The sequence below is a fragment of the Poecilia latipinna genome, unplaced genomic scaffold (genome assembly GCF_001443285.1).
Source record: "Poecilia latipinna isolate Pla-1442-1.1 unplaced genomic scaffold, P_latipinna-1.0 Scaffold1133, whole genome shotgun sequence".
NCBI lineage: Eukaryota > Metazoa > Chordata > Actinopteri > Cyprinodontiformes > Poeciliidae > Poecilia > Poecilia latipinna.
Genome location: NW_015113749.1, coordinates 76115 through 90875, shown reverse-complemented (window position 1 = coordinate 90875; position 14761 = coordinate 76115). Strand labels below are relative to the sequence as shown.

At 36.5% G+C, this 14761-nt stretch overlaps 1 protein-coding gene across 4 annotated transcripts in view; it reads left to right on the top strand.

The window, feature by feature from the left end:
* Window positions 1–2186: 2186 nt before the first annotated feature.
* The window catches only part of etv1 (ETS variant transcription factor 1), a 29652-nt gene continuing 17077 nt past the window's right edge, over window positions 2187–14761 (top strand). For 2 of the 4 annotated variants that reach the window (XM_015052789.1, XM_015052788.1), the window contains exons 1-5: window positions 2187–2429; window positions 2636–2710; window positions 3410–3500; window positions 3767–3814; window positions 7412–7465. In XM_015052789.1, the coding sequence (XP_014908275.1) occupies window positions 2283–2429; window positions 2636–2710; window positions 3410–3500; window positions 3767–3814; window positions 7412–7465 (415 nt within the window). In that variant the 5' untranslated portion in view covers window positions 2187–2282. Of the gene's footprint in view, window positions 2430–2635; window positions 2711–3409; window positions 3501–3766; window positions 3815–3873; window positions 4500–7411; window positions 7466–14761 lie in introns of those variants that run through there. The other 2 variants (XM_015052791.1, XM_015052790.1) reach the window with 1 other exon arrangement.

Sequence of the window (14761 nt, the reverse complement as noted above, 5' to 3'; positions counted from 1 at the left end):
AGCACAGCTAGCATCAACAGGAAGATAGAAAAGCAGCAGCACAGCGTAGTATTTATTTTTTTATTATTATTTCTGGTTAGTTGGCATTAAATTAAAGAGGAGAATATCTAAAATACTGAAAACTGGTGATGAAAATTGCATTAAAGACTAAAAACATTTAACAGCTGCTGAGTTTTGAAAGTTGGTATCTGATTTTATCTGGGCTGCAGGATTTCCCTTGTTTGTAAAACTCATCAGTTATTCCCAGGTGTCACGGACTTTATTGTTGTGTTTCTGGTCATTTTGCTCTAATCTGCATCCACCCAGCGTTTTTTCACAGATATGAGCCGCTTCTGACCAGCCGGGTGGGCAGCAGCACTTGACCTGCGTTTCTCCGTCGTCGGTGGAGTTCAGCAGGAGTGGCACCGCGCTTCACTTCACATCAGCTTCATTTGCCTGGTAATGGATCCAAGATGGCAGCGGCGTGACCGCTGCCGACACGTCCGTCTTTCAGTCAAGAGTTTCCCTCAATGGTAAACTTTACTTTCAGGGATTTCACCTCAAACTATTCTGTTAGTTCAACTGGAAGTTTACAGGCAAAATGAACTGAAATAAAATGTTTCTATTAGATTGTTTTCAACGTCTGAACTTTGAATGCTGGGAGGTAAGGCAGTAATATATTAAATATTAATCATTTATTTTAGTTCATACTGGAAACCAAGCAACACATTTCTTAAGTCAGTTCAAATAAGCATAAAAATAACAAAAATTAAACATATATTTACCAACAGAAAAAAACGTGCCCTTATAGAAAAGATACAGTAATTTTTTCCTTTTGTTTTCAAAACACTGAATTAACTAGCATTTTTACAGGAAAATTTATATAAATAAAATATATTAACATAAAATGTGTTGATGTTTATGTACCAATATGTTAAAAATCCAGCACAGCTAGCGTCAACAGGAAGATGGAAAAGCCGCTGCACAGAATATGCTAAATGATATTTTTTGCATTTTCATTGTCTCATCGAGGGCGACGATCAAAACGCAAACTTGGCTCCGGGCGCCATTTTTAGTATCACCACTAACTATTAAAGTCGACCACAAACATTTGTTTTCCATTAGATTAGTACAACGACGTATTGGAGCCATTGTAGAAAAAGAAGAAGGAAATTTCCTAGAAAAAACTCAGAAATTCTCAGATTAATCTCATAATTTCTGGGGAGTGGCGGGTTTTCTTTCAGAAATGTGTTTAACACGACAATTTCAGCGATAATAATTTCCAAGAAAAAAAAAACTTGAAAGCTTTTTCTCATAAATTTTTAACTTTTCAAAGTGAGAAATTTGACTTTAATGTCTGACATTAACCTCAGACTTTCTAAGTTAGTATTTCGATTAATCTCATAATTTCTGGGGAGTGGCGGGTTTTCTTTCAGAAATGTGTTTAACACGACAATTTCAGCGATAATAATTTCCAAGAAAAAAAAAACTTGAAAGCTTTTTCTCATAAATTTTTAACTTTTCAAAGTGAGAAATTTGACTTTAATGTCTGACATTAACCTCAGACTTTCTAAGTTAGTATTTCCTCAGAAATTTAACAGGAGAGATGTGGGTAAAATTCAGCAATGACATATTAGCAAATTCGGCCTTTTTTCTTGGAAATTTTCGACTTTTCACATTTAGAACTTGGATTTTATGTTTGTTTTTTAGAAATTTTCAGACTTTCTGAGGTCCTGTAATCCACGCCGTGGTGGATCAGACTTACTAAATAAGCAGATTAAATGTTAAAAACCGTACTTTTATTCCTGCAGAACATCGTTGCTGAATAAATAAATGGAAATAAAATGGAGTTCCTGCAGCAGCTTTTGCCGGTGACCTGTGCATCACTTCCAGGTCAGCGCCTCCTGAGTCTGCGGCGCTCTCAACAATGTATCCCTTTACAGGAGAGGGAAGCGCTGGCGCTAAGGCCAGTCCCTCTGGAGGCTCTTCAAAACACCGTTACCATGGCCACGAACTGGACCGGGTAGAGCAGTGAGTGGCGTGTTTGTGTGTACGCACTGTATGTGAATGGAGCCCAGGAGGGATGAAAACTGTGAGTGAGACGAGAGGAGAGGTGCAGGATGTCTGGTTTTGAAATATTATCCAACTCTGGAGCGAAGTTGTCCCAGATAATCTGAAAAAAGGCCAAACTTACTTACTGCTGATACCGGAGCCGCGTACGCGCCGTTTGCCTGCCAGCAGCGATCTGATCCACTGAAAGGCTTTGACAGCCAATAGGAGGCGGAGGAGCGCGGCTCGTTTCCATGGGAGGCCCCGGGAGGCGATGCCAAGCCGCCAGGAAGAAGCCCAGTGCGCGGGGAGAGGCGCAGACAGTAGCCGGGGCTGGAGCCGATCCTGCCGGCCGCTGCGTGGCTTTCTGTGCGCGGATGAACACGACGCGAAGGGGAAAGGTGAGCAGATCTCCCCTCCGTCTCCTCCTGCTTTTTGGTGCGCCCTCTAGCTCCGTGCGCTCCCTTTTCCTGCTGTCTGATTGTTAACTTTACTTTCTATTAACACCGAATATTCGATTATTCTTTAGAGAAGCTGCGTTTTAGAAAGAGGCTGAAGCAGGAATGCAATTAACTTCTTTCTGTCTTTCTGTCTCTTTTATTTCAAGCGACACTTTGCAGACTGGAGATCGTGGAGAATGGATGGAAATCACGACCAGCAAGTGCCTTACTGTAACTCTGCAGTAAGTAACCAGAACTGAAAAAGTTCATTTAAAACTAGTTCTTCTCTCCAGCTGGCCCAAACTGCTACGTTAGTAAATCCAGTTTTATCTCGATTTCAGCAGCTTTCAAATTAGATTTATGATTTTTGTTTCTTTTCAAACTTTTCACTCTTGAGAAATTACAAATTATGCATCTAACTGCGGTTGTGCAAGTAATCAAATGTGTATTTTTGTTTTAATTTCAGCTGTATAAAAAAAAAACTATTATTTCACATTATTGTTTGCCACTTTCCTTGTTCGACTTCTGTAATCTGTTCATCTAAACCTGGAATTTTGTTGAATATATTTACAAATATTTGGGTATTCTCTAACAAATTAGTGTTTTTCAAAACAAACTAGAAGCTTTTGCGACAGAGAGACTGTGTTGGTCGCTGCAGCTTTGTTTCAGTCTGCTTGATGTGATGCTATTTGTTGAATTTACATTTAAATTTCAGACACATTTTGTACATAAGCCATGTTTAACAAATACATTATTGCTGAGACAATTTTAGGTGGAAAAGTTGTCCAGAAAATTACTTGAGAGTTGAGAATTTCCAGTAATACAAGTGTTTTAAATCAGAAATCAAAATATTTCTCCCTGTTGAGCAGCAGTGAGTGAATGACCAGTTCAGCTGCTTTTACTCAGAAAATAAATAAATAAAAATCTCTTTTTTCCACCAGACGCTGCAGAAGAAGACATCTTGCCATGAGAGTCCAGCAGACGACAGAAAAAGAAAATTCATTAAGTCCGACCTGGCTCTGGACACCGAAGGTGGGTGCAGGACGGAGGGAGAAGTTAATTTCACGGCTTCTAAACATTTAGCAAAATTCAATTGGCTCGCGGCCACCTGCGCCGCCGCTAACTACAGAATCTCAATTACAGCACAGCGGCCTGTGATGATCCTCACAAGCCTCTGTCAGCGGTCAGACTCACAAATTGACTCGTTATTAGCTGCACACTCTGAGCTGCAGCCAGTCACAATGAACTCGGTTGTTTCTGACACTTTGTTTGGTCTTTTCTGCTTTTTGTGCCCTCAGAGCTTTTCCAGGACCTCCGTCAGCTGCAGGAGGCATGGCTGGCAGAAGGTGAGTGCTTCAGCCCTCAAGCAGGGAGGCAGGAGAGGTTGTGGTGGTGATGCAGTGAAGAGAAAGAAAGGAAGGAAGCAGGCTGGAGTTGCATGCCTTGCATCGCAGTCCAATTAAAAGCCTGTGTGGAAGAGGCACCTTGTGTGTCATGCATACATTAGAGACTGTGAGCGAGCGAGGGGTCTGGAGGGAGACCGAGGAGGCTCTACCCAGAGAGTGTCATCACAGATTACCAGGAGAAGGAGACGCTCACTGTCTCTCTTGCTCTTGGCAGCAGCCAACACGCTGCGCGCCAGCCGCCACCGCCGCTGCAGCCCACCAGCTCTCTCTCTCTTTCTCTCTCTCTCTCTCTCTCTCTCTTTTTCTCTCCCCGTTGCTTCCTCTCAGCACTCGTCTCTTTATCTTCTACAGCTGTACTTTACTATCACCTTGTCTTCTTGAATTTCACTTCTTGATGGGATAGAAAAAGAAAAAAATGGATCTATAAATTTTTTTCTCAAACTTCCCAAACAGACCCGTCTCTCAGAGAGGCAATAAGTTTTTTGTTTTTTTAATCGTCTTTTTGCATATTTTAATTTTTTTTCTAATGGCAACCCTTGCTCATGGTGGTCTAACTGAGACGGGATGCTTCAGGATTTAAGCGCGAGCGTCCTCTTTCCGTCGTGTCTGCAGCACCGAACTTTTGGTAAAAAAATTTTTTCTATTTTGCATGTTGGACTTTAAAATGAAACCTAATAATTTTATCTCAGTTTTTGTTGTAGTTTGAGAAAAAGTTGAATTATAGAAAATGTTTTACAACTTAAGAGTTGCTGTAGTTTCAGATTTATTCCAAAACTAAACTAAATGTATTTTAAAATGTATATAAATTTAGTGTAAAAATGCCACATTTCTAAACGGCAGTTCTGCCATAAAATAACATAAAAAAGCACAAATATTTGAGAGACTGCAGCAAATCGTGTAATGCATTGTTTAATTTTTTTTTATTTAAATATTGTTTAAAAATGTATTTAAGGTTCAAATTAATTAATAAAGTGTTTTATTTAAGAGCATAAAATAGAATATGGTTATATAATGATCATATTTTGGGTTAAAAATCTAAAAGTTTGAGATTTCTGCTCCAATATTTTTCTAAGTTGTGTAGACTTCACTCCAGTTGCAACCTGCGTTTACTCCAAGTCTTTTTTGAAATCCGATCGAGTCGTAGAAAAGTAAATTCTCCCGACAAAATGGACTCAATCATTTATAGACTCCCATTTATTCTTCAACCCGAATCTTTTAAAAATGGGAAGTATTCTTTGTAACGGATCCTGAGATATTTAAACGACTGTGAGGCAGAATTAGCAGTAAAAGAGTAAAAGACGTGTTTTTAATATTTAATAACCAAAGTGATGGAATGAAACGGCGGCCGGAGAAAAAAGGTGTTTGAGTTCAGGATTACGGTTCTGCCTGTCATGGGTCGATGTGATGATGTACGGTTCAGGATTGTGGACTTAATGAATGACTTCCTGTCCATTAAGATGAAAAGGAATACCTTCCCATTTCTAAGATTTATCGGTTCAGGTAATTGGAAGAAGACGAGGAACTATGAGGGACGGGTTAAATTTCCGACTCCAAAGACGGAGAAGTTGAAGGTTTGTCAAATGACGGGTAAACGTCTGACCCCCTCCGCCGCCTCCACCTACTTCCTCTCTAACTCAAGACGCTTTTTATAAAAAAAAAAAAAAAAACGTATACATTTTTGTAGTTTTTTCAAATTTTGCCTCGTCTTTCACACTCATGTTTAGCTTTAGTAAATCCGCGCCCGTTTTACAATCCCTTTAAATGGTTTGTGGGTTCAATTTTGCAGCCTGTTTTTTGTGAATGGTTTCCAGCTCTGCCGATCTCCCCGGGAGTTTGTTGGCCCATTCAGACTGACTCACCCATCCTCTACTTCCTCTCACTCCACCACATGCTGCTGCCCTTTTTCATGCTACAATCCAACTTTTTTTAACGTGGCATTTAATGCTTTGCTTAGTTTTACCTGGTTTTTAAGATTTTATTGCATGTGCGTTTTTTTCCTCCCTATCTGTTAATTGTTTACTCTCCTCTGTTCACACTTCTGATGAGAGGGAATAACAGACCTCTGACCACATCAAGAGTGATAAAAGTGGAAAAACCTCTCGTTTTTTTCATTTCGAAGACCTCCAGACACGTCGAGACACGCTACTGGTCGTGTGATAATGAGGATTCACCTCTTTGTGGGTATAAATAGAAGTGCTAATGACACATTTAATATGTCTTTTTGCTGCAGAGAGTCAAACTTGAGGGATGTGGGGAAGCTGTCAGCGAGTGTAAACACTCTGGAGATAAATATGTGCATGCCTAATTGGAGCTGGAGCGGAGCAGGCTTCATTATTTTAGCATTAGCTGGGTGCAGGTGAGGCGTTCGCTGGGTTTGGGTCGGAACAGACCTGACTCGGTAGGTACAGGTGGACCCACCAGTGGGGAGGAAGCCAATTAGATACTGGTAGCAATGGGTGATTGGCTGCTGGCAAACGGGGGAAAGCCGAGGATGCGGCGCAGTCAATGGACGGGGCGTCCTCCGGAAGTGGATCTGGGAGGCGGAGAGGGAGCCAGACGGAAAAAAAGGAAAAATCTGCAGCAAGCGAGTCACTGCAAGTCAGCCAGGGTCGATTTATATCTTAATTTTAATCAAAAATCATTTTATGTACAACTATGGAAAAATGAGGAGCTACTCCATTGAAGACCTCCTGGTTATTTAACCAAATACTGACTGAACTCTTCTGAGTTAAAACATTAATATTGTTGTTTCTAAATGAACATAAACTTGTTTTCTTTGCCTTATTTGAGGTTTGAAAGCAGTGCATCTTTTCCCTTATTCTGACCATTTCTCTGCAAATAAATACTCAATTTTGCTTTGAATTTCAGAGACATGTTGTCAGTAGAATAAAAGAACTGTGTTCATTTTACTCAAAAATATTCCTATAAACAGTAAAATCAGAGAATCTGATCATTTTAAGTGGCCTCTTAATTTTTTCCAGAGCTGCATATATGCATAAATTTAGATTTATTCCAACAATCATCAAAATGAGAACAGATTTCTTTAAAAACAATTCAGGTTTGATAATAAATGCAGCCGAACTATCATTTAAAAATTAAAAATGCAAAAAACAAAAAAGTAATTCTTTTTTTTAAAATCATATTATCGCCTCAATTTTACAAATTTTTTTTGCAAATAAACTGCAATTGAGATTTAGAGAAAACAGATGCATGACGATGTAATCAGAGTTTTTAGAACATTTCAGCATCAATAACATAAAACAAGTTTAGGTTGGAAAATGTAAATTTGAGAGTAAAATCACTGCAGTTCAATTATATGCTAACATTTTTAAAAAAAGAATCATGCAGATTTTACATAACTTGGTTTAATGGTTGTTACATTTTTAAAACAATGCCTAAGGATGAGGATTAAAACATATTTCAGAGATTTTCTTCACGAATTTGAAGAAGACAAAGCGACTCGGTTCTGCAGAGATCGGTCTGACCGTGAGAGAAAAATCCTCTGCTTCGTTTTTTCTCTTCTCTTTGTGTCTTTAGCTCAAGTTCCCGACAATGACGAGCAGTTTGTTCCAGACTTCCAGGCAGAAAACTGTGAGTAGGAAACATCGCCGCTGCGTCTCGTAGTTATCCACCTCTTCTTTTAAATTTATTTTAAATATTGTGTGTGTCTCTCGGTTCGTTCATCTTTGCTTCCTATCTGCAGCAGATAGACGTACGGAAACTAGAGTTTATCACGATCTGTTTACCTCTTTCTCTTGGTGGTTTATTTGCATAAGGAAAACATCAAAATCTTGAGGCAGACTTTTTTTAAGCTGATATTTTTATCTCCCAATGCCTTTTAAGTGACGTTTTCTTTTTTTAAATCTCCCACGGTAACCTTTTCTCAAAGGGCTCCTGCATAAACCATCCAGTGTGGTTACGTTTTCTAAATAAGGCACAGTAAAATTAGTGACTACATTTATCTTTTTTACTGGAGGGTCGGCTCGTCTTGCAGAATAAAAACAGCTGCAACTCCCTTTTTTTTTACACAATTTATCCCATTGAATATTAAATTAAGTTTCTAATAATACTTGCAGAAGTGTTGCTGATGTCTGATTTCGTGCACTCAGCGATAAGGAGAGCGCACAAACATCACCTGGTTGTGAACGTTGGTGGCACACGGAGGCTTGGCACGCTCCGTCTCTGGAGGAAATGAAGCCAAGGTGGGGACAGAAATTGAGAGAGTGGAGCGCAGTGGGACTCGGATCGAGCACATGTCTTTCAGATGAGCCAAAATACGCATGAAACTGTGAGAAAAAGCACAAAAGTGGGCGCCCACGCCATGATTTCCATCATCCTTTAACCCCAAGAGCAACAGCTGAACAATGATTGTAGGTTTAAAGGTTTTAAATATGGTTGAGTCGGACATTTTATCATCAATTTTGATAATAAATATCTTATTTTGTATAATAAGTTGCATAGAAAATCATTCCTCTCACCTAATTTGTGAATAGTGTGAGCAGCTACACTGCAAAAACACAAAATGTTACCAAGTAATTTTAGTCTAGTTTTTAGTGTAAATGTCTTATTTCACAAAACAAACTTTCAAGTAACTTTTCAACAAGAAATAAGAACTTTTTTTACGTAAATAATTAGATCTGTCACAATAACAAATGATCCTGGATGATAAATTGTCCCAGAAGTTATCGCGATAAATGATAATGTTGATTTGAGACACTTTTCAAGTAATATCACAATAATGTTGCAAAAAGGACACTGTCAAAGATCAATAAACTTCAAATTCTAATGAACATGTAACACTGGATTTTAAATTTTCAAAATAAACAGAAACAACAAATAAATTAATTATAAAGTTTCTGTAAACCAAATCCTCCAGTTGAGACTAAAGATTTTTATCATCATTTTAGATGTTTATAAACATTCAATTTTCCAGTTTTTGGTAAATTTAATGTTTCAATTGTTGCTCTATGTGAAATGCCTTGTTGGAAATGTGCTGCACAAATAAACAATAAAACTAGAAAAATGATCAGTAGAAATTATTGAGCTTGTTCTAATTTACCATGTGATTAATTGATTTATTGTTTATTTTACAGGCCCATAAATAATGTACTACCTCTACTGGCAGATTATTTCACTTACAGTAAGACGTTTTCCCCATGTTATAAGTGAAATAATCTGCACAATGTATCCAATACTGCGTTGCTAGGTAACGGGCTGGGCTTGGCTGGGGTTGCTAGGTAACGGCTCAACGCCCCATGATTGTGAAGTAAAAGGAACTAGAAGTTTTTCATCAATATTAAAGGAATTATTGAGTCTAAATACGCTGCTACATCTCTCTGAAAAGTTACTTATGAGTTATTTTTTAGTCGCATTTTAAGTGAACTAATATATTTCCACAAGAATCTTTTTTGATTTTGTGTTTTTGCATTGAAAAAATAAAAAAATAAAAAATTACCCATTGATGAGTTCAGAAGCAGAGGTCACCAAGACTGTCCCGTTGTCCTTCAGAGGTAGCCGGGGTGGGCGGCCATGATGGCAGGAGGCTGCTGACCATCTGAATTGTCCTGTTGGCAAACCTGCCGCAGACTGGAGGGGCGCTAACAGATGGCGGGGGGGGTGAGGGCGCCGCGCCGCGCGGGGCTGGCCGCTTGAGCAGGCATCCCAGCCGGCAGCGATCCCATATGGGTTTCACCGGGCCGAGAGACGGAGGCGCGGCCGCTGAGGTGGAGGTGGAAACACTGAGCAGAATGAACTGGAGGAAAAGCGGGCATTTTGTTTATGAAAATACCCAGTAGATGTTTTTGTTGGGCGTCCAGAAACACTCAGTGGGACTGAATAGTCCAGATTTTTTATTCCACTGCAAAAACAAACTTTTACCAAGTGTTTTTGGTCTAGTTTCTTCTCTTAGTTCACTTGAAACAAGTCAAATTAACTTAAAAGTAACTTCTCTGCAAGATACAGGAGCTTGTTTAAATAATTCCTTAATATTGACGAAAAGGTTCCAGTTCCATTGGCAGATTATTTTACTTATAACAACATTTTTCCTATATTACAGGTCAATTTATCTACCAATTGAGCAAGTTCTTTATCATCAATATTAAGGAATTATTTACTTAAAACAAGCTCCTATATCTTGCTGAAAAGTTAGTTTTAAGTTAATTTGTCTTATTTTAAGTGTAACAAGAAATTTGCACTAGAAACTGGACCAAAAATACTTGGTAAGATTTTGTGTTTCTGCAGTTATTTATTTTTTCAATAATCCAATATATTCTATGTATTTTAGAAAATATATTCTAAAATACATAGAAAAGAAGTGTTGATGTGGTTTAGTCGTCCAGAAAAAGCCTTTAAATGTTTTGACTCAGTTAAAACTCAATAGTAACTGTTTACTTGGGTCAGTTTATAAAGAAAGACGTTCAGTGTTTTAAAGGAGCTTTTTATGGGCTGAATGTCTATTAAACCATCCATCTTTTAAAAATAATGGTGCAGGCCACATTTAGTAAAAACACAAAGCTAAAGTTTTATGTGTCATGAATCTGAAGACCATCAGCGACAGTTTATTTGCCATCTTGTCAATCTGTCCTTTATGACAGAACATTTCGACTCAAAACATGTTTTTGGTTTAAAGTACAAATAAATATATCAGATTCCATAAATCCAAATGACAGCGACACATTTATTCAGAAAATATTCATGTTTGGATAATTACTAAATTAGCTAGCTAACTACATTTCTAGCTTATTGCTAAAAATTGTTAGCTTTTCTAAGGGGAAAATTTGTTTTATGGTATAAAAATATGATCTACTCATTAATTTTGTCTAAAATTTAGATCGTGACAGGAGTGTTAAACATTTCCTTTGTTAGCTTGCCACGTGTCAAATTAGTAGCTAATGCTAATCATTTTTGATAGTATGAAACATTAACATTAGCAAAATCTGTGTATTATAGATCGATGCATAAAATAAGTAAATGTGTTTGTCTGAAAATATAAGATGAATTTAGCTAGCATGCTACATGGCTAGCTTCATATTTGCTTATGCAAACTAGTTAGGATTAGCAAAGAACAAATGAGTTTATAAAAGTATTTTGTATAGAAGAGTTGATATAATTTTACACAATTTGATGTTTTTTATCATAAGAAGCGTTCATTTAAATTTTATTTTTGGATATTTGGCAATAATGGTAAAACTCCAGTCTACTGCAGTTCATTGGCCTCCCTTTTCTTTTGAAGAATGTATTAAAATAACAATTAATAATTAACATTTTCATCATCTGAAAGTGTTGTTGTACATAGTAATTTGGGAAAAAATCAGAATTGAGCATTATTAGATTGATAGAGCAGCCATTGATACTTAAGTTTGGTCTCAAGGTTTTGGTGCTTATAAGAAATAATCAATCACTGATTCTCATCATCAGACTTTAAGAAAATTATTCATTTTTACTCAGTTTTTAAAAGGTTATCATTAATGTTAGATCACTAAATATGGGCTAAAATCCACAACAATTGGATTACAGTTTGGGTTTTTGATCATATGAAGTCTTGAGAATTTTGACAATCAGTGATTTTTGATTCAACTGATAAAAGAAAAAAATCATATTATTTCAAAATTAAACTGTTTTTTGATTCCTGTAAATGTCAAATATCACCTGGCTTTCTGTTATGTTTGTATCATATTTGACACATCAACCTTTTTCAGTTAGACAACAAAAAATATGAGTTAAAAAATCACATTTAAACAACTTTTATTATTTTTCACAAATATCTAGATTTCTTACCCTGGATTTCGCTTTTCTGTAGAGAAAAATAAATAAAAATACAAATAAACCAGTTAGATAAACAAATTTTGCTGGATGATAAATTGTTCCAGAAGATATTGCGATAAACGATAATATTGTTTTGAGACCATTTTCAAGTAATCTAAAGGTAACGGCGTAAATAATGAAAGAACACATTCTCAAAATTTATTTTCTAATGAACATTTCACACTAAATATCCAAAATAAACAAACAAAACAACAGAAACAACAAAAGAAGAATTATAAACAAAACTGTCCTTCAAGAGAAGGGATAGTTCAAAACAAAAGATCGAAGATCAGCTTTGGTAGAAAGAGAGAAAGAAAAGAGGAAAAACTATAAGTCAAAATATAAATATAATTACTGAGCTTGATTTAATTTGTCTCTGTGATCAACTGAATTGATAGATTGTTTATTGCAACATAATTTATTTCATTTCCCATCAAAACCGAAAGTAAAAGAATGAAATCCAGTTTTAATTTGATGTAAACTGTAAAAATGAGCTAAATGATCCAGTAAACTTTTGGCTCATTTTGTGTTTTTTCCACCTTAAATTTCATGACCTTTTCATGTTGAGCAAGCAGGACAGCCGTCCTCAATGTCAACTTTCTGCTCTCCGCCGACCAACCAGCATGCAAAGCAAAAGTGTCACAAAGCTGAAGGAGAATCGGGAGAAATTTCTTTGTCTCAAACTCCAACACAGATGCTTACCATTAGCATAACTTAGCAGGGAACGAAGGAGGAGCGGAGGTGTAAAATGAGGCCACACGTTGCCGGCACATCCGAGCCGCCATCATTTAGCAGCAGAGCCGAGCGCCTGCAGCAGGTGAAAATGGAATGGGAGGTTTTTCACCGCTGCCAAAAGACCTGAACTTTTTTATGAATGGACCGGAGAAATATCTGCCAAACGTCGGCTCCGGTTCTGCCAAAATTCACAATTTGCTCCTAAGAGTTCACAGCAGTTTGGGCCAACAGATCCGTCACCAAGAGGTGGTTGACTAAAACGAGCTCCGTAGCTTCTGTCTGTCGTTTTCCGTCTTTGTGGCGGATTACTTGTGTTTTTATGTAAACATTCTCCACAGAAAAGAAAGATGCAGGTTAAGAAATGCAGGTAGTTGTGAAAAATAAACAATAAATCAATGAGTTCAATTAAAACAAGCTCAATAATTTCTATTTGCATCAATTAGAGTTTTTCTTTCTACCAAAACTGATCTTCAGTTTGGTGTTTTGGTCCCTTTTTCACTCATTTTTCTTTGTTTTTTCTGTTGTTTATTTATTTTAGATGTTTTCTGTCAAACGTTTGTCAGAATTTAAAGTTTATTGATCTGTCAGAATGTGTTCTTGCATTATTTATGCCATTGTATTACTTGAAAATGGTCTCAAAACAACAATGTTATAATTTATTGCAGTAATTTCTGGGACAATTTATCGTCCAGCAAAATTTGGTTTTGTGTTTTTATTTAAACATTCTCTATAGAAAAGCAAAATTCAGGTCAAGAAATGTAGATAGCTGTGAAAAATAATAAAAGTGGTAAAAGCTTTTTAAATGGGATTTTGTAACTCATACGTTTTATCTAACTGTTAGAATGTCACGTTTATTTGGTAATAATGTGTATTTTACAACCAATATATTTTACTATTATTATCAAATATTCAAAAGCAAAACATAAATGAATGCTTCTTATGATAATAAAATTATATCTACTAATCGGTACAAAATACTTTTAAGAACAACATGAACTGGATTGAAGAGCCTTAAAGGTTTTTGACAATAAATATTTTTTACTATCCGCACAGCAAAGACCTGAGAAAACTAATAAATGTTTAAGAGAATGGCACAAAAACATTAGCATTAAAAATAGGCCTGATAATTGCTCTAACTACCTCTCTCCTTTCCATCTTGATTAATCAATATGCAGATAATGAGAGCAATCAAGCCATGATGGGCATGACATTCTGGACTGGATAGGAAGTCTCTGCTTCAGTCAGAGGCGATGCCCTCGCTATTGATTTGTGTACCTTGGCACCCTGCTGACGAAATCTATTGTGACATTTCCATTTCTAATTTAAGACTCTGTGCTGCTGCATTGTTACGACCCGATGCGACGCTCAGTCGAGTCTTTCTGAGGGATTCTCACGCAAACCGAGGAACTTCACCTCTTAACTTTAATTAAATTAAGAAATTAAAACTAGAGTTTTGGCATCTGCTGGGTTGGAAATTGCTAAGTTGTTGATTTTTTGCGTTTGTTCCTATTTTGGGAAAATCCGCTTATGGTTTCAACTTCTGGGGAGTTTGATACAATAAAAGCATAAAAGAAGCAAATGACAACAGACGAGGTAAACGATCCTATCAAAAGATTTTAGATCACAAGAAATATAAGATCTTATTAAATTTACGTCGTTTTCTGTTACTTTTTAAATTTCAGTACATACACTGCAAAAACACAAATCTTAATAAATATATTTGGTGGAAATATCTCAGTACACTTATAAAAAAACAAAACTAACTTATTAACTTTTCAGTAAGATATAGCAGCTTGTTTAGAGTCAATAAATTCTTAATATTGATGAAAAAGTTCTTGTTCCATTTATTTCATTATCAATGGGTGTTGTGCCATTACCTAGCAACCCCAAGCCCAGCCTGTTACCTAGCAACCCCAAGCCCAGCCTGTTACCTAGCAACAAAGTATATATTAGATATATTATTTTATTTGTAACATGGTGAAAATGTTTTGTTATAAGTGAAATAATCTGTCAATGGAACTAGTACATTTTCAGTAATATTAGGTATTTTTCAGTTAAACTCCTGCAGAGAGTTTGTTTTAACTTTTCAGCAAAACTTACAAGAAAAAGTTACTTGCAAAACAAAGTTACTTACAAGTAGCTTTCCAGCTACTTGTAAGTTAATTTTATCTTATTTTAAGTGAGCTAAGATATTTGCACTAAACTAGATCTAAAATACTAGAATATTAGAAATACTAGATTAAAATACTAGAAATATTTTGTGTGTTTTTTGGCGACTGAAAAAAAACCTAATTGTGACTTTAATCTTAGATTTTTATATCAGACTCTTTATCAGAGTTAGATTTCTTT